We start from the raw sequence: 24,296 nt of genomic DNA on the forward strand, positions 1-24,296 counted from the left end.
TCTTCCATTGCCCATCCTGTCCTTCCTCTCTGCCTCACTAGCTGCCTCCTGGCAAGGTCTTATTGCCTGTTAGGGCTATAGTGTTCATCTCTATTTACTGTTTTGTATCTGGTGACTTAATCCTTGCCACTTGACAATTTTTTCTTGGCTGGGGCTTCACATCATTGTTATCTCCAGCTCTTTGTTGTCACCTGCTCACAGCCACTCTCCCCCTCCTCAGGAATCCCTGTTCAGATCAGGAATCCCTGTTCAGATTAGCTGTGTCCCCAGTCTGGGCACCCCCATCCAGTTACACAGCTTTTACTGCCATCTCCTCCCCAGTCCCAGACCTCTGCCTCCCTCCTAGCTTGCCACCATCTCACTAGACCAGCATTATTCTTGGCTCCTCTGGCATCTTTTCCTGAATGAGTTACCAACAACTCTAACCACTGCAATCAGGGTGGATTTCTGGCCCCATTTTTCTTCTCACGTCCCCCACTTTTCTCCCTGGAAGATACATAACAAATGGGAGAAGCAGAGGCATCTTTGATTTTGTCTTCTGCTCTTCCATATTTGCCTAGCCTTTATGTTTTACTACCTTCTCCCTGCGCCCTGAGGTCTCCCTCCTGGACTGGTGCTGGTGTTTCACATCAGTCATCCTGCACCCAAGATGTTTTCTTCAGCTGACCTGCTAGAAAATACCCTTGTCCTCATGCCAGTCTGTCTCACTAGCCCTGGAAAACCCAGCAAATTAAATCAGCTGTGTATCTATTTCACATATTTATGAGTGAGATACTAATCCCTACATAGTGAAAGGGTCATATGTACAAAAGGGGAAATGAGGACGCCAGCATTAAAGGGAGAAGTGGGGGAAGGGAAGACCGAGACTGAGAGCAAGGGCAGGGCAGATGTCAAGGAGATAAGTTTACAGTGTCGAATAAAAATACAGCAAACTGAAACAAGAGCAGATCTGATTATCATTGGCAAGCCATATTGATTGTTCTTTCCTTGTTAGTTCTATATTTAAAGCACTCTTTTTCTGCTCCCTACACCTATGTCTTCAGAGCAGAGACCAAGTCCTCAACTGGCTCAGAAAAATATATAAAGAAATCTAAAAAACAGGAGACACTCCTTTTCTCTGTGTCTTCTATGAAAAGAAACATTTTTCCTTCCCTTTCAGGCCCAGCAGGAAAGCTGATCTGTCAGACTGATCCATTTGCCAGGACTGTCCTCCCAGGCCTCCTTGCCAATTGTCACTGGGCAAGCAGGAAAGCTCTTCCCGGCTTCCCCAGCACAGCTCATGCGCCACGAGGTCCCAGTGGGCAGAGGATTTGCACGTGATGCCGTGACCGTGACCTCGCGAAACCGCTCCGTTTCCCATCTGTTGTGTGCTGTTACCTCCCTGGAACACAAAGCATGTGAAATGTCTGCTGGATACAGAAACCTCTCAGGTTGCAGCCACGATAAAATACCCCTCCTTAGAGCAATAGAGAGAGATTGCTTTTTTTATTGCCCTGTAAAGGATTCTGCAAGGAGTGAGCTGGAGATTTGACAGTTGCATCCCGGTCATAGTTTAACACAATACAGACAGCAGATGCTTCAAGAAGATTATGTTTCTTCATGTGCATTGAGTCTCCAGGGAGATTACACAGTCAGGGTCAAGGGCTTTAGGGGTCTGGCTCTACAGCCCTGCAGAAGGATTTTTCTTTTACCAGCAAAAAATATCTGAAAAGCACAGGGCATTCTGCCAAACCTTCTATATGGAGTCAGCAGGAAATGCTGCTCGCAAGAGATATTTTACCTACAGCTCTGTCAGGGACAGCTTTTATTATAACAATAGCATTGATCAAATATCCCCATTGCTGCTCCACCTTGCAGACCAAGTATTGGGGCTGAGCCTGAGCAGAGGAGCAGCAGTTACTCATTGAACTGTTAAAAGATTATTTCTGTGTGGGAAAACTGTCTGCTTCTGTAAAGGCGGGCAAAAACGGGCGCTTTGTCACAGTATGGTGTTTTTGAAATGCAGATATCTTGGCCAAGGAAATCATTAGTGGCCGGCTCAGAACACCATGCAAGGGAGACAATTATGTCCAAAGATGCAATGAAAGCCCTCATGGGGTTCTCACTGTACACACTGAGAAGACAGAGATGTTTTAATGAGGTTTTACAAAGAAGCTCCCTCCTCCTACTCCCAATCCTGCATGACTGTTAATTTATCTGCTTTGTACATGGAAGGATTAAGACTGAGGAAGCCCTACTAGAGTAAGAACTGACATGAGATTTAGCAATCCAAACCTTGACACCTGCCCCTCTCAAATCCAGTTCTGAAATATTTGTAAGTGTCAGTACAACTCAATTGCAGATACAGGCACTCCAGGGTGCAAGATCATAGCCAGGGTGCTCAGTAGTGTCTGGGACCAGCCTGGCCCAGCACAGGCAGGTGGTACTTAGGCAGGTTCTGGCAGGTGCTGGAGCTGGACACTCCCAACAAGGAGTGCCTGTGCAGCCCAGTTGCTTGCAAGACAAAAGCATGCACCAGCACAGACATGGGCCTGCCTACAGCTGGTTCCTGAAAAAAAGGAAAAAATAGTATCCTTAGTCTGGAGTAATTTCTTTGTTATTCTGTATCTCATGCTTGCAGGCTCTGTGTAAAATGCTACTAAATCAAAGAGGGAATGTTTTATGCTTACTGAATGGGGAAATCATTAGTACTGGATAAGAACCAAAGGCAACATGGACCTCACTTATTACTAAATCCTGCCTCAGACAGGCTGCCTCAGACAAAGCTGCTTCAAATGTCCATGTTTTAATAAAGAAAGGACATTAACCAAGGAAACCAGGATTTACCTCAAGTACTGAAATCGGCAGAGAAAAGAAAAGAGAAAGGAACTGGTTTTAGCAAGTGCCCTCCAAAGCCTGCAGAGCCGTATAGGGCATCAGTGTGGCTTCGCAGTGCTGCTGGCCTAAAAACATGAACTGCCCCAGTATGTTCCCCCTACCCTCATGCACAGAGGTTAATGGTGCAAGAAATTATAAATGTCAGGAAGCATATCTGAGGTGGAATGTAGATAATAAATTTCATTTTACCAAGTCATCAGTCTTCCCACCTTGGACTATGAAAGTCTTGCTCTTCTTGGATTCTCTCAATATCCACACTTTTGTGGCTGAATTGGTGTCAGCAATTTCCTTTTTTCTTCAAGTTTTGAACAGGCAGAAGGAGGAATGGAGGCTCTTGTAAGCAGAGAGAATTAGCAGTGGAGAGGAAAGACTGTGAGAATTCCTGTCTATACTGACCTATTTTTTTTCATTTAAAATACATAGTTTTTGATATTATGTGTTTATTTCAATTGTTGACAGAGAACATGAAAAAAGCCAGTGTGTTACTCTAGGCATTTTTGGCAGATAGAAAGGCAAACTATCCAGTAAGGATCAGCAGCTAACCCACAGCAAAGCTTAATCTCCAGCCAAAAGTTTAATCTAACAGAAACCAAACATCTGCCCTTCTTGGGTATGCTGGGATGGACACAGAAGTCTTGGTTTCTGGATGGCTCCAGAATTGTTCTTCATCTTCTGACTCTTCCCAGATGGCGAAGCAGGGCCTGGGCACTCTCTCTGTGGTTTAGGTAAAAGACTGTGGTGTAGGATGGCAGAATTACAGCTACAAAACCTCACAGCAAACCATGCATAGGTCTAGTACAATTAAAAATATCCTTCTCTCACCCTGTAAAACATTCTGCTCTTTCTGGATTTTCCCTCCCAGTGTCTCTTTTCATACACAGCAGATTGAAACCATTATCTCTGGAATAAGAGGGTGAATGCTGCTTTTTTTCCCACTCTATCTCATTTCTGACCTCTGCTGCTTTTTACTATTCTAGTCCTGGTTTATAATTGGAAATTGAAAGGTCAAAAGATTTTCTTCACATCTGACATTCATTCATCCTCCCGGCTTTTTTTTGTCCCAGTGAGATTAAAGGCAGAGAGAAAGAAACGATCAAAACTGTGTTTATGGTCCGTGTTTTTAATACCAAACCTCTGCTTCTGTTCTTAGCCTGATTTACTGTAACTTTATTCACTTCACTGACCTCATTCTGAATCCTCACCAATGTAAGAAGGAAGTCAGGTGATATATTTAAAAACTGAAATATTTTAAACATAACACTAAGAGTTAAGACAAACAAGTCATCTTGCTCATCTTCCTATTCCCCAGCTGTGATGACTTGTCTATATTCCTGATCTTATCATTCAAGCCAAGATATTTGAAAAGTGACTATAAATTTAAAGTGACTCAAGTTTTACCACTCTGGGACATTTCCCTCCTGATTCTCTTCAGATGGCTCCAGTTAGAAGTATGTCAGCTGTACACCCCTGGGGAGGAAGGTATTTCATGCTGAAAGCCCTAAAATGAAGCCAACTCAAATGAGAGGCTTTAAAAAAATCATTTGGCCTTTGTTGGTGAGTTCCCACTGACTTGGCGAGTTCCCACTGCGAGGTCAGGGAAACACACAGCTCCCAGTGGAAGCTGAACCACAGCCACTTGCATTTTGGTACCATATGGCTGTTGGGTCACACAGCCCAGGATACACCTGTCCCTACTGATGTCATGACAGCACAGCTGATGAAAGTCAGTGATGAATGCAGGATGTCTCCATCTTCTGTCAGCTCAGTGGCACCTTTCCTTATGGTGCATTTTATTTTGCAAGGCTGAGAGTGCTCTCATTTCATACCCATTCCCTCTTTGGTGTGAAAACTGAGGTCCAGGATAGTATTCCTTCACTGTCTGAACTGGATTGGACTCTGATGCTTCATGCAGATTCATAAGCCTCTATCCTAAAGACTACTAAAACAGAAGTTCAGGTATTAGACAATTAATAGGACCCAGGCTCAGTAAAACAGCTAATCATGCATTCAGCTTCTTGCTGTACAAATGTCCTATTTTACTTCAATTAAGTATAGGCTTAATTTCCTGCATAGTTAATTTAATACAATTTGCTCCAGTGATTTATTTAAAAAATAGCTATGGCTCTGAAAAATCAATTTGTCCTGGGCAGTCAGTGCAGGGTGAGGATGATGTGATCTCAGCTATAGCATTGTACCCAAACACTGAGTGACAAACATGCTTGCCTGGCTAGTCTCCATAGTAATTGAATTCGCGGTGTTGGAGTACTGGGGTGATATTTGCATAAATTATTGAAATGCCATGCTTCAAGGTAAAAAAATAATCACTACAGAATTAACCTGATCTCTTCTTTCCTCTGTGGTTAAATCTTCTGTAATTATCCACTAAGAGATGTCTTCCATCTGTTCTCCAACACTGCTAAGACACAGGACACTGGATCTCTGTTTTGATCTCGTTTGAGACTGCTGAGTTCCTTGTAGGTGTGTGTGAGCATGAGTAACATCCAATTGCAAAGTGTGAAGATGTCTCATTCTTTCACAGGCAGGCAGAAAACTGTCAAGCGCAAATACTGTGGCAGTAGAGGCATTCTTCTGCTTTCTCTGCCCAGGATTGGTGGTGTGTTCTGTCTTCCAGGCCACTTGGCCACCTTTGGAAACACTTCAAAAGCATCTTCTAGGGGAGAATGGTGAGGATGTCTGGAGCAGTTTCCTTTGTAGTTACAGCCATAGGGATCTCATTCATTGCTTTAAAAATAAGTAGAATGAAAACCATACAAAAGCCAAAGGCCCCAGACCAAAACAATTAAAGGAATGATATGTTCCAGGCTTTGTTTGCTTTCTGGTTTGTGTGTTTGTTGTTTGAAATAAGAACTACTGGGTTGACATCAGCTGCTGGGTTATCAGAGCAATCAATCTGTAACATCACAAAGTGAAGACTCATTTTCCCCCATTTCTGACAACTGCACAGAGATGAGTGTCTGAGATCTATTCTTCTCTCCTGGTGTCTAAGCAAAAAAGCTCATCTCTCAGTCAAGTCCACTGATTCCTGTTGTCTCTTTTCTCCACTGAAGAACTCTACAGATGGAGCGAGGGCTGTACCTGAAAGCAACAGATGTCCTACCCTAATTGCTAAAACCAGGCACCATCATGCTAATTTCATGGTGTCTGACTCTGAGTGTGATGACAAGGGATACACAGTGCACTTTCACTACTGGTCACTGTGAAAAATCACTGCTTTGATTTTTCTAGTCTAATTGCAGCTTCTCAATAGAGGCTGGATGCTGTGAAGGATCACAATGCTCCTAAAGGCCCCTGCTGTGAAATTTGTCACTTCTTTGTCTATCTTACCATCTCAGGAAAAACTGCAGGAAAATCTGTATTGAGAGTGGCAAGGCCTGGTGAATGCAGACATCACTACTGGGACAACCACAGCAACTTCAGTAAGCAGAAGGTCAGGACAAGGCAGGAAAAAAGGGGTGCTGGTAAGGCACAGGGTGCTGAAAGGCAGGAGGATGTCAGGTTTGTTTTATGTAGGGTAAATTTGGTTCAGCATGTACAGGCAAAGATCTGCTCTCTAACAGCAACTTCACATAGACTATTATGGTGCTGTTGTATCAGTTTATGGCCTTCTCATCTAACAGAAACTTAACAGGGAAATATAAAAACTCCAAAGACTTGAATGACTCCTCCTGTCCCTTTAACCAGAAAAAGCTAAATGAAGTAGGAAGCTGATCTTGGTGGGTAATCTTCTTAGATGAGTACAGGCTAAAAGTGGAATAATCCCTGAAGTCTCTCAATTTGTTTGTTGTAGTTTGGGCAAAAAGCAAATGCAGATGAGTTTTTCAAAGCTGTAACATGCAGATGGGGCTGCCCTTCTTCTGCAATAGCAGTGAATGTGGCCAGTCTGCTTTTTTGTAAAAAGGGTAGGAGGTACAGATGCTCCCTTTCAAAAAAACAGAGCTACACTGCAAACATTGCTATTGAATATTTCTGAAATAGTTTTGGAGGTTATGGATAATTCTGGATTCACAGCAGCATGGGTGAATAGGCAGAAAACAGAGAGATGCCTTCTGTCTGTCCTGAGGAAAAAAAATCTTTTTCCTGGGTGTAAAGGTGTGTGGTCAGACAGATCTGTACTAATACCTGAGGAGGATTCATTATTAGTTGGGTTTAATCCTTCCTAGGCAGGAGGAAAAAGGTTAATTGCTTGGGGAGAAGCATTTATCTGGTCCACAGATGGTTCAGATGACTGGCACACAGTGGGAAGAATAACACAAAATGAAAAGATGGGTTACTTTTTCACCGCTCTGTTGTTCTTAATTTATTATAGCAAATGGAAACAGTGCTGACCAGCTTCTAGAAAAAAACAGAATGGCAGCTTCCTTTCCCCCAGCCCAACCCTGCAGCAGATGCATCTGGCAAAATCTCAAGTTGAAGTAGCTTTGCTAAAGCTGTGCTGGTGTGGACAGCATGAAAAATACAGTGTTTTCAACCAGGGTCAGGCCTCCTTATGGGATCTTTCTAATTTCTTTTTTTTTTTGAGATAGGGAAACCTCAAAGGATTGGAAATAAATCTCCAGCTCCTTTGGGGAGACAGACACAGACAGAATAATTCATTGGAGGTTCCTTTGTGTGCTGTTATTGAGCAACCTCTTGGGACCTTGATCCCAGGAAAGCATGTGCTGTTCTATAAGTGTTTTGCAGTCTCCAGAGCTCACAGGTCATTTCTTTCTATTAAAGAGTGTGGTAGGCATCAAGTAGGTAACCCCAAGGAATAAGAATATGTTAGACTAATTAGACACTAGTCAGCAAGCGTAAGGTGGGGAATTGCTCTGAATATCTGGATTACCCTTGTGAGTCAGAACTGTTGCTGTATTCTGCTGGAGCAGACTCCTTTGGGGACACATTTTCACAGGAGCAGGGGAACACTGCTAATTTTAAGGAAAGAATTGATAGCTGGAATATAGTAATAAACCTGAGGATTGTAGTCAGTATCAGTGAGCTGACATTGTGTTAGCAATTATATGAATCATCTGAAATGTCCCAGAATGCAAACTATTATCTGAAAACGCTCACAAAAGACTGTCTTGGGTTTGAGGAAGAAACTTTTCTGTGGAATCTGTTCCAGAAAGGAAACATTTTATCATTATCTTTTAAATTCTAGGGACTTGCAGAATTATTAACTACTGAGTATTTATTTGGGTAAGAACTGATAAGTATTTCATCATGTGTCCTTCAAATCAGACTCTATCCCTTTCTGCTTGCCCCTTAGACAGCTAATCACCATTTCCATTTTAATTGGTGTGCTTGATGTTAGATCCTTTTGATTCTCTGAGATCTCCTTTGTTGTTGCTGTTATACTTCTGCCCTTCTGTGACTCTTCCTCCAGTGTTGCCAGTTTAGATGACCTTCTTATGTTAATATGAAACTCAGTTCTTATAAAGTAATCATCTCTTAGCTTTATTTATCCTTTCTTATTTACAGTTCCAGAAGCAGCGAAAGGCTTAGACTAGCACAGTTCTCTGCTGTATCATGCCCGACACATGAGTCTATTGGACTGGCACTGCTTCCTCTGTTTGCAGACTAAATGGGCAAAACTAAAGCCAAGATGGAAAGCAGACACCCTGTTGTCAAGGAGCTTGACCAAGGTCACAGAGCAGAGCAGTTTGCAGAGTGTCCTGATTCCCCAGTGATTACTGTCCTAATCACACAAATGGAAGCTGTGATGTGCCTGCTGTGGTGCTGCTGGAGAACATTGATGGTGACTAAGCATATGTGAACACATCTAGGGTTATCCTCTGAATGTTCTCTCCCTTAAGTTACATGGGGAAGATGATGCACAATTATTTGACAGCCGGTTTAAAGGTGTATCTGCATATCTGAGAAGCAGACTGGGGAACAGTCATGACACGTCTGAGAAATAAGATTCAAAGAACTTGCAGGAGAGGCACCTGGCTATATTGATTTTGCTCACAAAGTTTCTAAAGTACTTGGCTGGTAAGATTTTCTTCCCTTGCTCAATGTTCCAAAAGAGTTCTCTGGTTTAATAAAGGTATTTTGTTTGTGTAGAAAGTGAAGAGGAAGCCTGTTGGCCTGCAGGTGAAGGGAAAGCCCTGATGTGTTTGTGGGAGGAAAGAAAATCATCAAGGCAATGCTCCCCTTTACTCTGCTGGGAAGGTAGGGCTTCTGCTATTCCTGTGCTGAGGAGGAAACTGTAGTTCATGACAAGTTATACTATGGTCATGTCCTTCTTTTTACATTGAAACTAAACTGCAGCCACAGACATTTTTTCCCTTTCTTTAGACACCTTTTCTCAAATGTGATTCACAGTTTTCAAGTCAACTTTTAAAGGCCAACTACACTAGGAGGAGCTCTTCCTCCATGCCATCTCTCCCTGTTCAGGTACCTTTTCACTACAGCTCTGAGGTGCTTTTGTATGGGCTGCTTACTCCCTGCCCAGCTTCTTAAATCCTCTGGACTTCTCTGAGCATGCAAGCTCCCTTCAAGGTAGGAAAGAAACGGGAATTCCCTGACCTTTTTTGACACTCTGGTTGTTGGGCATTTTGAGATAGCTTCTTGCTGCTTCTGCTGTTCACTCTTTTGGAAGAGTGGCTGAAGTGTTCTGTACTTTGCAGCTTCGCAGTGGCATTTGTTTTTCAGAATAGACAAAAGCCCAGCCATGCAGTTCCCAGTGCTCAATTTCTCACTTAGTGCTCAGTTTCTCAGAAGGTAGTTTGGTCCATTTTTTCTTCAGTTGGGTTATGTTTTAGTACTGTAAGGATTATGTAGATAACTTATAGTACTAAGTTAAATACTTTCTAGTATAAGCTAGAGTGAGTTGGAAAGCACACCCCATGGACATTCATGCCAGTCACGTTTGATGACTGCTTCTCCCTGTTACATTCAGAAATTCCCTATATTTGGAACAGTGTGACCAGCAGGAATAGGGAAATTATTTTTCTCCAGTATTTGGCATTGGTGAAACCACATCTTGAGAACTGGCTTCAGTTCTGAACCCCTCAATTCAGGAAGTATGGGAGGGTGTCCAGAGAAGAGCAACAAAGCTGGTGAAGGTTCTTGAGTTCAATGAGGAGCAGCTGAGGGAGCTGGGGTTGTTTAGCCTGGCAAAAAGGGAGGCTGGGGCCTTATCACTCTCCACAGCTACCTGAAAAGAGGCTGTAGCCAGGTGGGGTGTGCCCTCCTCTCCCAGGTAACCAACAGGATATGAGGACATAGAGGACAGGTTTAGGTTGGATGTTTGGAGGAAATTCTTCACCAAGAGTGATTGGGCATTGGAATGGGCTGCCCGGGGAGGTGGTGGAGTCACTGTCCCTGCAGTTGTTTAAGGAAAGACTGGATGTGGCACTCAGAGCCAGGCTGTGACAAGGGGGTGTTCCGTCACAGGTTGGACTCCATGACGCCAGAGCTCCTTTCCAACCGAATTGATTCCATGATTCACATCATGGGGCATTTCCCTCACAACTGGTGGCAGACCAGGTGTCTGTGAGCCCTAACTATGAAGAAAGGATGTCATTCCAATATTCTTTACTAACAAGTGACCGCGTGCATGGCACGCTCCATGCTGCAGGCTCTCAGGTTCCGTAGACACTTTTGTGCAGATGACGGAAGGAATTCCTACATTACAGTACAAGAGCGCCGTGCAAGGCTCCCGTCTCCGGAGGGCCGCTCGCGTTCACGGGCAGAAGGAACACCGAACAGCCCCCTGTGCCCTCAGTCTCCGCAAAGGAGAGCTCAGCTGCCTCCTGCCTAAGCGGGGGCAGAGGGACACAACCCCCCGCCATCACAGGCGCGCCCTCCCGGGAACTACCGCTCCCGGCATGCCTCGCGCGCAGCCAATGGCAAGCGCAGGCCTTGCCCGGCGGCCCCGCCCCTGGCCCTCGCCGCGGGGGCCTTTGAAAAGTTGCCGGGAGCGCGGGTCCGCTCCCGCAGCGGCGCTGGCCCGGCTCGGCCCGGCTCGGCTTGGTTCGGTTCGGCTCGGCTGAGAGCCCCGGGCTGGGGCGGCTTTGCTGCGGGACGCCCCCAGGCGCGGGGTGAGGCTGGTTTGCGGCGGGAGCGGGCTCTGTGGTGCCCGCGGTTGTCGCTGCCGGGGGCCGAGGGGCCGGGCTGGGTCTCCGGCTGCAGGCGCATCCTCGCTGATGCAGCGGAGTGAACCTGGAACTCTGGGGGTCCTTCCTGTTTAAGGAGAATTTTGTATATGGGGCAATAAAGTTTCCACCTTGTAAAGATGTGGAGGCCTGTGCATCTGCAAATTTGTAGCAGTTTTGTGTTATGGCAAACATTTGCGGTATTTGCTCTCACGTTACTTTGTTTTACGTTATAAAAAACTTTGTTTTGCCCGAATGTCTGTATGAATTAATACTGGGAATGTTGCCTAAATAATACATCTGAAACAGCGACATGGCCAGTCATGTGTATGTGTGTGCTTTGGATTGTACTGGGCTGGACTGCATTTTGTGCAGTAGAATTCAATGTTACTGGCACACCAAAACTGGATGTTGTATTCCAGCAGTGCATGTTCTAGGGTTGAATGCTTACTGAGATTGCTCTACAATTCGTATCCAAAGTTTGTTCTTTCTTGCCAGTGCCATACAGCATGAGGAGTTCTTGTTCAGCTCATGACTGTAGACATTGCTGTTCTTACTGGAATGTTCTCATACACAGTCAAATATGAAATGTAATTTAAAAACTGGTAATATAGACTGGTAATATAATTTAGTGTGACACAGGCTTATATGGGAAATCTATATCACATTACATTATGTGTTCTTTAGCAGGGAGTTAGTGGAATTGTCCACACAATCACACTCAAATAATCTTTCAAACATTTTTCTGTCTGCCCTGTAGGTTGGGAAGCATGGCTGCTAAGAAACTAAGAAGAGCACAGCTGTCTCAGGAAATGTGTGAAAGGCTGAGTCGCTATCAGATCACCACCTGTCAGGTAAAAGAGTTATTTTGTTTTGTGAGGGGTTGGTCTTTTGTGGATTGGTGGCAGTTTTTTTGGGAGTGCGTTTGTTTTTTTGTAAGTTGGTGGTTTTCTTTGTTTTTTTTTGTTTGCTTGTTTGTGCGTGACTGTGTTGTTTTAATGCATGTTGTGTTCACTTTTTGGCAGTTTAATTAAACTGGGAACTTTTTACAAAGTAGGGAGCATTTCAGACTCAATCTGGCCTGCTGCCTTGTAAAAATAAAGCTTTAAATCATGAATGCCTAACTAAAACATTTAAACTTTTATGTACTTACGTCCCTGTGGAGGCAGGGGAGTTGCAGAAGCAGCTGTGTGGAGAAGGACTGGGGGTCCTGGTGGACAGCAAACTGTCCCTGAGCCAGCAGTGTGTCCTGGTGGGGCAAGAAGGGCCATGGGATCCTGGGCTGCATTAGGGAGAGCATGGCCAGCAGGTCAAGGGAGGGGATCCTGCCCCTCTGCTCAGCCCTGGAGGGCCTCACCTGGAGGACTGTGTCCAGTTCTGGGCCCCTCAGGACAGAGATGGAGCTCCTGGAGCTGGTCCAGTGAAGAGCTTTGAAGATGATGAGGGGATTGAATCATCTCTTCTACAGGGAAAGGCTGAGGGAGCTGGGCCTGTTCAGCCTCCAGAAGAGACGACTGGAGGGGACCTTAGCAATGTGCAAAAGTATCTGAAGGGAGAGTTGCTAAACCTGTGGAATATGCACTAATTTTGGACAGATTGCATCAGTTTAGTCCCCAGCTTGGATTTCTAGGTTGAGCTCTCTGAATTGCTCCGTTCTCTTTCAGGACTTTTTATGTCTTTCCCTCTTGGAGCTAATGAAAGTGACAGGACAGAGCTACCATGAGGTGCAGAAGCTTCTCTGTAAAGTCAGCCGAGCTTGTGCTCCCAAAATGCAGACAGTAAGTGTGCTTGTGTTGATACTCCTTTTGATACAATATCTGGAAAAGCTGAACATTGTCGCTCATCTTTTTAGCTGGGTGGCTTGTCTCAGTTTTACTGCACAATGCCATAATGTTTTTATTTTCAAATGTAGGTCTTTGATGCACTTTAGGTTAATACAGTTACATTTATTAGGTATTATAGCCCCATGAGATTGTTCAGGCTTGCAGCAGCAGTTCTGAGTGCAGCAGGGAAATAAGTCATACTCTCTGCCAATCCAGCATGTAAAAATTGCTTATAGCAATTGCTTATAGCAATATGTATCCTGCAGTGAAGAAAATAATTTTTTTAACTACAAGCAAATAGTAAGAATGTTGGTATAAATTTGGTTTAGATATAAAAGTGGTGCCAAGAATTGAAGTGATGCTGACAATAACTTCTTAAGGACTGTTTCCACCCATGTAAATGAGTTGTGTGCCTTAGGTTACAGTAGCCTAACTGGGGAGGGTGCAAGAAGGAAACACGTTGTCTGCAACGCAGTGGCGCAGTGGCGGCGTTTTCTTTTCTTTTTTGAATTCATATGAAAAGATGTCTTTTAAAACAGGATACAGACAGTTCTGACCTCTGTCAATGCACCCCATTTTTATTCCTTGCAAAAATAATCCATGTCCAAATGTGTAATTGGCATAGTAATTATAGGAGTAATTCTGTGAGACTTTAAATTCACTAATATCCTGCAATAAAATTAGTAATAGAAGAATTTGTATGACTTTTACTGCATGCATTTGAAGCTAGTAAATTGGTAATGAACGCTGATCAGGGAATTTTACAGGTTGAAAACAAACCTTGTTGAATAGGAGCAGAGACAGTTTTTGTTACATCGTGATTAAGGGCTTATTCTTTAATGTTGTGGTAAGGGAGAGAAAAAAGACTTGAATTTACTCTCTGAGCTATAAATGGAATATAAATACAAGGAGGGGTGATGAGCTAAGGGCAGACTATAGCTGAATATAACAGTACTTCTCTCATTGTTGAATGTTAAGTCATACCAGGTTGTTAAAAGCAAATACAATTTTCCTATTTCCATTTTAAAAAGCATTTTCTGCTTTGCTTGTTTTCTTTTGCTATTTTCCCTCCTTTTGTAGGCTTATGAAATGAAACTAAGAAAGTCTGTCAATCCTTCTTCAGCCTTTTTATCGACCACACTTCATAGTTTGGATAGAGTCCTGCATGGTGGAGTGCCTTGTGGATCCCTCACAGAGGTAATTTGTTTAATATGTTTTACTTTAGTTGAGCATTCTGTTGCAGAATGAGCCATTTGTCGGGTGCAGGGAAAACTTGGGACTTTCAATATGAGATCAGCAAGCTCTGTTTATTGAAGAGAGCATATATACATTATACAGCAAGTAATAAGCTCATGAATATTCTGTATTTTACACCGTCTGTTGGCCACACCACAACATCAGCTCTTCCCCATTCCTTAGGGGTTACACCTCTCTTTTCTCATGTCTCTTTCACTGTTTGTTATCATACTACAGCTAGGCCCAAGGACACGCTATCTTGTGGGTGCAGGACTTGGAATTAGCCATGGCCCTGTACTTTTCCAATTCTTAGCTACTCTCCCAACAGCATTCTGCCCTGAAATCAAAAGTCACAGATAGGTTGGACTGTCTTGTGTCAGGTGCTTCAAACACAAAATACACAAAAATGTTTGGATGAGAACAGGTCTTGCCAAGTGCTTTTCTTTGTCTACTGAGGCAAATTGTCACAGCAGAGGAATAAAAATGAGTAGTTATGAAAATCTTACTATGAAGAAAATACATTTGTTTCGCATCCTGTAAGCAAGCTAGATTGATTTTGATTCCTGATAAAAATGGCTTTCAAAATCTAACAGTGATTTAAAACATACTAGATTTAAAGCAAGACTAAGTTGAAACTAAACAATTTCTGCTCTAGAATCTCTTATATAATGAGAGTTTTTAAAGATTAGTTTGTAAAGATTCTGAGTATTTCTTTTTGTAGACAATGGAATATGCACCATGCATGGAATGCACAGCACCAGGAAAGGCAATATTGCACTTTAAGTTTTCTTCTGGAAAAAGCTTCTGAATGTGATTTTTGTGTTCTATGATATTTTGGTTAAGAATGAAAGGACCTGCCTGGTGCAGTTCTCTATAGTGGGGATCTCACCAAGGGAGGGAGACGTTGACATCTGTACAAGACATGTAGTGGATGAGACCAGAACTGCAAGCCCTTCCACCTGCACCTTGGGCTTGGTTGGTGACTGATACACAACTATTGGGTCAGAAATAATATAGAAACAACTAGGTAGGATCCAGAAATGTGATGAATAACTCGAAAGATTAGATGTGTCCAAGAAAAAATAAAATAGTGTATTGCTTTTTATTTGCCTTTTAGGTACTAAGTGTGGAATGCAATTAGGGCACCTATTAGGGATTTTTCAGCAAATGAAAAGGTAGATAACCATTGACCATACAGAAACGGATCTTTTATTTTAAAGCCTGGTTCTGGGGATTTTAAGAAGCTTTTTTGCAAGTCTTGAGATTTAAAGTAGTTTAAAAGGTTGGCAGCTCTGAGTGTTCATCAGATTGCTAGATGAAATTTTAGTAGAAAGCTATCAATTTACTGCTGCAGCTGGTTTGATGCTGTGCTTCTGCTGCTTTTATGCTCTACTGCAGCTTGTGAACACTTTCAGGTTTGTTTTTGTATTTTTGGATTTGAGTGATCTTAGGATTTAACAATTTTAATTTGCTTTTTTACAAGTCACTGGAGCGTAACAGACAAGTAGGTTGTCTTTTGGCATTTTTGAATTAGACGGATATTTTAAGTCTGACAGAAGTTCTCATCAAAAGTATGCTGAATTTACTTCCTGACTGCTAGGGCTAAATTATTGTCTTTCTGTTACTTTACCCAGCAGTAAAACTGGAAACTTGGAATTTGAGTACCTGCTCAGAGGGATTAAGACTTGTGGTCATATCTTCTATCGCCAAATCTCCTTTCTTTTTGACTGCCAGAGGGATTTGATTTGCATTACACTGTTTCAGATAATTTTTTTTCCAAGCCACTATTAGGTTTTAAATTGAAGACTAAATCATAGCTGAAATTCTGTGGTCAGAGCTTTTTTCCAAGTTTTGTGAGCTTTTTTCCAAGTTTTATGAGGAAGAATTTATTTTTTAGAAATAAATTCCTAAAAAAAGAAATTTAATCAAAATCCTTTTTTGACTATTGAGGAGTTTAACCTTCTGGTAGATGAAGATTTAGCTCTTTGTGTTTTCATTCAAACCCTACAGATGTGCCAGAGAAAATACTATATAACTTATGAAAAATATTTTATCTCTGCCTAATAAAATATATTTTAAAAAACTGAAGTGGTCTTCATGTTTTTCATGTCTCTGTCTGGGTGGGTTTTTTTCAGAGCAGATTTGGAATAAAATAAACCAAACAAATTTTTTGCAGACATTGAATTTAAATTTATTACAGGAATTTCGAATAGGATTCTGTTGTTCTAAACACTTGCTGAACCAGGGGGTAACAATAATAAAATGTTGTAGTTTTGTAAAATTCTTCACTGTGGATTACTTGAAAGCCTGTTTTAAGGCCCTTTAAAGGAATGCAGATTAAACATGAAGTATTGTTGGTTTTGGGAATACAAATGCTTTCTTGCTCCATTGGCTTGCTTCCTTGTGCTGCAAGGTTCCCTCATTTTCTCGGATGTGATGCTCATGTCCTCAGACATTTTTACAGCATCTCTGCTGAACTGGCTTCTGTGTCAGCCACTGAAATGGATCCTGGGTCCAGTGCACCTCCCAGGCAAGGCTGAAACTAGAAATGTTTTTATGAAGTATCATCACAGTTGTCCAAACATTTTAATTTCACATACTGGATTGATGCCCTCCCCTCATTCATTTCAAGTTCTCTTTTTAACAAGAAACAACTTGTGAGATTCATTGGCAATCACAGTCTAAGGAATATGTATTGCCTCTGTACTTTTTGTATATGCTTTGGGTTCACATTAAATTGTAGCAGATATTGCTGATACGATAGTTTGTAATTTAAGTGCACTGGCTGAGGAACAGATAATTGCATAAATTACTGATTCTTGATCTGTTCTTCTAAAAAACATCATTTAATGCTTCTCTTGCCTTAAAGCTTCAAGTAGATTGGTTGATATAGCTTGACTTTTAGGCCTTGTTAAAAGACAAAGGTGATTAAAGGGATTTTAACCAACTGTTAACTGTAGCTACTGTGATCTTTCTGAGTTTCCTTGTATATTTTCTGTGCTTCAAGTCATGCTGCTACTCCTTAAAACAAAACCATACTGTATTATCTTCTGGTGGAAGTATTTGTGCTTGAAACCAAACTATCGTGCATGTAGTCTCAAAAATCAGTTCGATTTTGAGTGCCTGTCAATTGTAAAGTTTAAATTTGGAAGTTAAATTAAACTTTTTAAATTTAAAACAATAGCCCTGTGTTTAGGCCTTTGTTCTGGCAGTACTAGGTGTTTTGAGACAGCATGCTTTGTTTTACAGTTCAGCTTACCTGGAGAGGCTTGCTTTTACACCTTGCATTATTAGTTTGTTGCTACTGGCATAAGAATGAACCCATTACTCTGATTTCACTGCCTAGAATCACTTTATTTTTGCTGGTTTTTGGCCCTCTGAGTATTTATGATTTCATCATCTCCCTTCCCAGAAGCAGTGACAATGTGATATTGTATTCAAAGACCCCCTGTAGTAGTAATGAACTTGCAATTGTCTGAACACAGTGCCCAGCATTCAGGCATAATCTCTGGAAGATCTGCAGTGGATAAAGTACAGCAGACTGCCATCTCTAGTAGAAAAATATTGCTCTCAGAAACTGGTGATCTCATCAAACAATGTGTTCTTTGGATCCTTTTTCTCCTCAAAATCGTACTGGAACCTTTTCATGCAAGCTGAGCATGCTCTCTTTGAATGCTGCTTCACCACAGGGGCTTTCAGTGAGCACAGGTGGAAGCTTTGGGGATCTGATCTGGATCATTGAATGGTGTTGGTTTTGAAATATGGTAATAGGGAGTTAACATCAATGAAAAAACACACTGCATAGGGCAGAGTGTAGTCTCTGGGGCAGATAAAATCTGTCTAATGTATAAATGTGGTTCATATTGAACATTCATTCTTTATAGGATATAAGCAATTAGCCTTGTGTTTCTAGGAGAGACCTGGTTTTACCGAGTTCATCATGGTTTCTAGGGAGATGTTTGTCTGTGAGCTCAATAGCTCTGGACTTAGTTTTCAGTTCTAAAAGCCATTGATGACATGTGAATGTCAACTGTGAATCTTTTAATTCTGCTCTGTTTTAGAAGGTAGCAGAGGGACAGATGGAAGAGAGCTAGGTGTCTCTAGCGAAGATCTTGTGAGGTGAGGGGGAAAGTAGGGGACCTCAAATTTGAAAGGTAATAATGATGTCAAAGAAAGTGACATCATAAGCATAATGCTCTGTCTGAAAAGCTTTTTTTTCTTCTTCAGGGTATGAATTTGTCTGCAAGGTACAGATCCAAGAGTAACTGCAAATTGGTCTTTGTGGGCTATGTTCTGTCTTTTCATGGCTGTTGTCTCCTTTGGTTACTGAAAGAGCAGAACTGGGGGAACACAGGCTGATGGGACTTAGATAAAAGTAGAAGTATGGTGAAATGAATGTTATGTTGCTAATCTTTTTTCTTCCAGATAACTAGCCCACCAGGTTGTGGCAAAACACAATTTTGTATTATGTTAAGTGTTCTGGCTACACTTCCTGTGAGCATGGGAGGACTAGATGGGGCTGTTATATACATCGACACAGAGTCTGCATTCAGTGCTGAAAGGTAAGGTGCAAAATTCTAAAATACACACAACTTCTTAGCACCTTTTATCCTGGAACCTTCAAATATTTTCTGAGCAATAATTGTGCATTTTTAAATACTGGTGGTATTTATTAAACATTCCTCTGGTACATGCAGTTATTCCACAGACAATGAAATTAACTTAATAAAATGGTTTGTTCACCTTCCTAATTTGTATGAGGTTGCAGATTCCAGTTCTGGTATGACAAGGTGGATGGCATTATCTTTAATTTTTAAATGGTTTTATTAGTACCTGAAATCTTGCTTTGCAGTTTGGTTTGTGGAGTTAACAGGATATTGATTGGAGGATGTAAAGGCAGAGCATTTTGGCTACAGAGGCAGTGGAGGTTTTCCAGTCAACAGTGGGACTGGTGTTGCCAGTTTTCCTTCAGATTTCCATCCTATTTCTGTTCAATACCCTCCTGCATTTCTGGTTCCCTTCTGCAGTAACCTTGCATCTCCTGTATCCCCAGCAGCTATGCAGTACTGTAATACCTTACTGTATTACTGTACTGTACCTTGCTGTAATACCTTACTTACAATACTGTAACATACCTGGTTCTTCTCATATCTCCTGCTTGGCCCATGCAACCCAAATGGCCCAGCTGTGCATGTTGATGTGCTTGAGTGCTGAATGGGTGTGCTGTGCTGGATTGCTTGGGTTACTGTCGGTTGCTGCTCTTCCCATGTTAACTGTCTGATTAACTGTTGAAATAATCCTCAGTGTTTCATTAAATGTAGCTCTTATTTATTTTACTTAGTTACCAAAGTTTGCTAAATGTTGTGACTTTGATCTTTTTGAGATTTCAATTCTTTGGTCCCTGTTGTTTAGAATGAGCAAGTTCAAAAGTTAAGGGTCTGGGGAAGGACAAGAAGTACAGTAGTCTCATCCTGATTAGTGTAGAAAAATGGGCAGAAAGAGGTTCAGTGAAATAATTTATATATTTCAGATGATCTAGTAGCTACAGCCATGGCATAATTCTGGAGTATTAAGGTAAATGTATTTCCATTGATTATTCATTGCAAGTTATCGTAGATGAGAAGGTGGGATTTCAAACCCTGCTTTTTGCCAAGTTAATGTCACAGAAGTTTGAAGCATATCAAAGGAAACAAGCTTCAAGCAATGGTTATGTAAAGTACTGTGCTTCCTCCTTACACACCATTTAAGTTTTATTTCAGGTCCCTGAAATGTAAATAGGGAAAAAAGGTAGGACCTAAAGAGTGAGTTAAGACTTGTCACTTAGAAATGAGTACTAAAGAAAAGGAAAGCAGATGCAGATGAAACTGAGACTGCTGAAAATAGAATAGGATGTAGAAAGGAAACATGGCAAAAATAATATTATTAAAGATGAGAATATTTATGTATTAAATCATATTTAGTATTGCTCAGTCACAAATGATAAACACAATTTCAGCAGACCGACTATATCTTATGCTTTCTGTGTTGCATCTTCTAAGGAGCTGAACCATCAGGGCCAGGGAGGTGCATATCCCCTTTTCCCAAGGTGGTTGGGAGCTGGAGCATTTGCCATTTGTGGAGAGACCAAGGACTTGCTCAGTTGAGTAGAGAGAAGATACTGGGCCAATCTAACAGTAGCCTTCACTTGCCAAGGAGGAGGCCCAAAGGAGATGGCACAGGAGTGTGTGCTGAGAGACAGCAGGCACACATTGAGCTTCATTTCTGGGCTGATATATGGAGAAGCTTTACAATTCCTAGCTGCCTTTGTGGTGAAAAAGCTTTACCCAGAGAGGTGGGGCTGTCTCCATCCTTGAAGGCTTCTGAAATAAAGACTCAAGTAGCTTGTTCTGATTTCATAGCTGGCATTACGTTGAATAGGATGTTACCTCAGATCTCCTGAACTCTGTTTGTAAACTGATTTTAAATTTGTTTTCTCTAAATTCTCTTTAACTTTGTGTTTTAATGAAAGGAGCCTAAGTTTAAAGAGAGATAGCAAGTAAGTTGTGCCCACAAGTATAATCCACTAGATGCCACTCTTCTCAAGCTATAGGTGGTGGGATATGTCTGCTTAAAATATAAACAATTAAGTATTTTTTGTTATTAAAAATTAAAAATTTTTTTGTGGAAAAAATTTTCTGTCTAATGGATCTTCTCTTTCTTACCAGTTTGTTAGATTTCTTTGGTGATGCAAAACCCAATCTATGATTTCACTGTAAGGTAAAGGTGAAAAGGAAGATGGTTAGAGTTGGAGAGTAGTTTTATTTAAATGAAATTAATATTTATGTAAAATAATTTGAATAGGAAAATGCTTGGTCATTAAGTGAAATTTCTGGTATAAAACTTCAAGAACTTACTCAGTAAGTAAACTTTCCTTCTAGAGGAGACATGCCCTTTCTTTGCTTATAGACACATGATGTCTTTCCCTAGTGTACCACTGACTCAGTGTCACTGGAAGGAGAATCTAACTGTTCTGATTTCCACTGTTTCACTCTGATGATAAAAGGAAAAGTATGCTTTTCCTTTTAAAGAGATTTCCGGTCTTAGTTGGTATCTGCTTATGGCTCAGAACTTTGCTGTGTTTGCTTTCTGAATACTTGACGTCTTATTAGCTTGTATTATTCTTTTTTGCAGTATTATGCCTTCTGGTTTTTGTTGTTGTTTGTTTTTAATAGGTTGATTGAGATAGCAGCAAACAGATTCCCTTCTTATTATGACTCAGATGAAAAGCTGCTCTGCATGACCCGTAGCATCCACCTGTACCGAGAGCTGACCTGCTGCAGTGTGCTGAAGAGGTATTCTTTTCCAGAGTTTAAGAAAAGACAGTTTTGACTGGATTGTCTAAAACATTTTTTTTTTGTATCAAAGTTTTATGAAGAATAATTAATTTGAGACCTTTTCATGTGGATGCCAGCATGGTCTCCAACGAAGTAACATTGTTACAGAAAGATTGACATTGCTCTTATCATTTCATAGCATGTGACTAATCCACTTGATGATTTTTAATTTGTGATAGACAATTTCTATGTGATCTCATTCTTGTAAGCCTTTAAAGGGGAATGTTCATGAGACAGGTATTCTCTTGGGCTGTGGAGAGACCATAATATAAGAGTTACATTTTCCATGAAATTGAAGTTTGTTCCTCCAAAGCAGTTTACTTCCAAGAAGATGGGGATTCCTCCAGCAGTGGGAGGGAGAAGTTGTTTAGCTGTCACCAGCCTGAGTGCAATATTGTATTGTCATGTTTTTATGTTATGTTAATTTGTGAACATATATTGCAATGAAAATTAATGAAGTTATATTTTATCATCATGTGGTATGTTTTATGTTAGCGGGAGAATAATTATCAGAATAGTTTTGCCTCCTAATACAGCTTTATCAGAGAACAGCTAGTAGCATATTAAAGAAACATGGAATGGCTTGGGTTGGAGGAGAGTTTAAAGGTCATCTAGTTCCAAACCTCCCATCATAGGCAGGGATAGCACCCACTTGGTCAGGTTGTTCAGGGCCCCATCCAACTTGGCATTAAACATTTTCAGGAGTGGGGTGTACACAGCTTCTCTGGGCACCTGTGCCAGTGCCTCACTACCCACTGAGTAAAGCATTTCTTCCTGAATTTTAATCTAAATCTCTTCTTTTGGTTTTAAGCCATTTCCCCATGTCCTATCACTATCTGCCCATGTAAAAAGTCACTCTCCCTCTTACTTATTAATCCCCTTGAAGTGCTGGAAGAGCCCAGTGAGGCACAGTTTCAGTGCCCACTTTACTTGCTGTCTGCCATTCAGGAGTTGTACAGCATATTGTTGCTAGCAGAGGTCTTCCAAAACTTTCTTGTAGAGAGGTCCTGGCTTGGGCCCACTGAGCCTCAGATTCCTTTCCAAATCTCTTCAATACATGCAGATGTCAATGGAGGTGGTGTGTGGGGATGAAAAAAGAGGGACTGACTTTAAGCTTACTAAATGTATCTTTATTTTAAACATTTTAGTGTTATATTTTTTTTTTCTGTAAATAATGCTATAAGTGACTTTTTTTTTTTTAGGATTATGTCTTTGGAAGAAGAAATTATTTTGAAGAAGGTTAAACTTGTAATAATTGACTCTGTTGCTTCAGTTGTCAGAAAGGAGTTTGATACAAAACTCCAGGGCAATCTGGCAGAGAGAAGTAACTTTTTGAATAGAGGAGCATCAGTGTTGAAGTATTTGGCAGAGGAGTTCTCAATACCAGTAAGTTCTTCCTCCTTTTCTAAGTTTTTGCTTTACAGTATCAAGTAATAGAGAAGAAGGAGAATGACAGGAAGAAGAAACCAGACAATGATTCTTGCAGGAATCTTTTTGCAGGTACCAGTTGGAATATAGTTGGGAAAGAGAAGAATAGTAATAGCTCTGCTTGGTGTGATTTTTCTGTGGGTTTTTGTTAGTTTGTTTTTTAAAATTTCTTAGAAATTATTTTAATTTTTGTTAATTTGGGACCTTAAAGAAGCGAATATTAATAGAGTCTCCAGCTATCTCTGTACTTCTTTTTAGTTTAGTTTTTTTTTCTTAAATCCTACATTTTCTTGCCATTTAATATTGTCTATCCTGATGGTTCTTTTGTACTGCATTGTCACTCTACCTAATGCACGCTCTAGGTAGGTGAAGATTTTTTTCTGCCTCTGTTTCTTTTACTTAAGTTCATAGAATCTCAAAAAGACTTATGCTCTGGAACAGTGTGAATTCCTTTTGTATCTGGTAATGTATGCTAATTTCTGCAGAAGGGAAGGTAACAGGTCAGCAAATCCTTGTCTGTAGACTTGCCCATAAAATGCAAAGGAAGACATGAACACTCAGTGCAAAGACTGGGTAGACCTGATTGAAAAGTGCTTTAGAAGATGTAAACTGTGTATATGTGTTTGTGTGTGTGTTTATTTTGTGTTCCACAAAGGGCCATTTCAAAAGATACCATTGAAACTCAACTCTTTAAAGTATTTCCTGGTATAGGTAACCTACTCATCACTCCAGTGTAAGAGAGAAGCTGGGTAAGAATGTGAGTAAGGCTGGTGGGGCCTTTTTCACTCTGATGCCTCTGAGGTCACAGAAACTATCACATCAGAAATAGGAAGTGTGGAACTGGCTGATCTAACTGCAGAGGAATGGATTTCCTTCTGCATGTGACTTCTAAAGACTTCTGATGGAGACCATTAAACCCTGCCTAAGTGCCTTTAAAGTTCATATACAGAAGATAACATCCCAGTCAGTGCACCCAGTAAAGTTGATAGCAACTGTTTATAAAGCCAGGAAAGAATTGTGTGTAATAGTGTACAGTCTGATATTTTGGTAAAATATTATGCAGCCCTTTGAGAAAGGGGAGAAGTTTTATGAGAATATTTTTTTTTCTCTATTTCTCCATTTTCTATCCTTTAGATAGCCCCTGCCCTCCACTTTCGCTGAAATGATGAAGCTGAGCTGGATTTGAATCTCTGACATTTCAGGCTGGAGTATGTTGTGCATCTGCAAGTGCCGGTGCATACTGCAAAATCAGTCTGCTGTTCCATGTGTTCCAATAACTTCCCTTACAGAGTATCTGAGGTTCTCACTGTAAATAACTCTGTTGACATTATTTCAGATGTTTTTACTTATCTAGAAAATAATAAATATAAATTTGGGACTAAGGACATTAGTAAGGTTGCAAAGTGATTTAGATCACTAATAAATTGGACACATGAATGTAACTCTTCATGGCACAA

The 24,296-nt window shown here is 41.1% G+C and overlaps 1 protein-coding gene across 9 annotated transcripts in view; it reads left to right on the forward strand.

Annotated features, from left to right (window-relative positions):
- The window catches only part of RAD51B (RAD51 paralog B), a 400,026-nt gene that overhangs the window by 26,520 nt on the left and 349,210 nt on the right, over nt 1–24,296 (forward strand). For 7 of the 9 annotated variants that reach the window (XR_010440386.1, XR_010440387.1, XM_064713534.1 and 4 more), the window contains exons 2-7: nt 11,740–11,833; nt 12,644–12,757; nt 13,883–13,999; nt 18,464–18,600; nt 21,250–21,369; nt 22,614–22,797. Coding sequence is in view for 7 of the 9 variants with exons in the window: in XM_064713534.1 (XP_064569604.1) it covers nt 11,750–11,833; nt 12,644–12,757; nt 13,883–13,999; nt 18,464–18,600; nt 21,250–21,369; nt 22,614–22,797 (756 nt within the window). In the remaining 2 variants the exon portion in view is untranslated. Of the gene's footprint in view, nt 1–10,794; nt 10,926–11,739; nt 11,834–12,643; nt 12,758–13,882; nt 14,000–18,463; nt 18,601–21,249; nt 21,370–22,613; nt 22,798–24,296 lie in introns of those variants that run through there. The other 2 variants (XM_064713535.1, XM_064713539.1) reach the window with 1 other exon arrangement.

This window comes from Zonotrichia leucophrys, chromosome 5 (genome assembly GCF_028769735.1).
Source record: "Zonotrichia leucophrys gambelii isolate GWCS_2022_RI chromosome 5, RI_Zleu_2.0, whole genome shotgun sequence".
Taxonomy (NCBI): Eukaryota; Metazoa; Chordata; class Aves; order Passeriformes; family Passerellidae; genus Zonotrichia; species Zonotrichia leucophrys.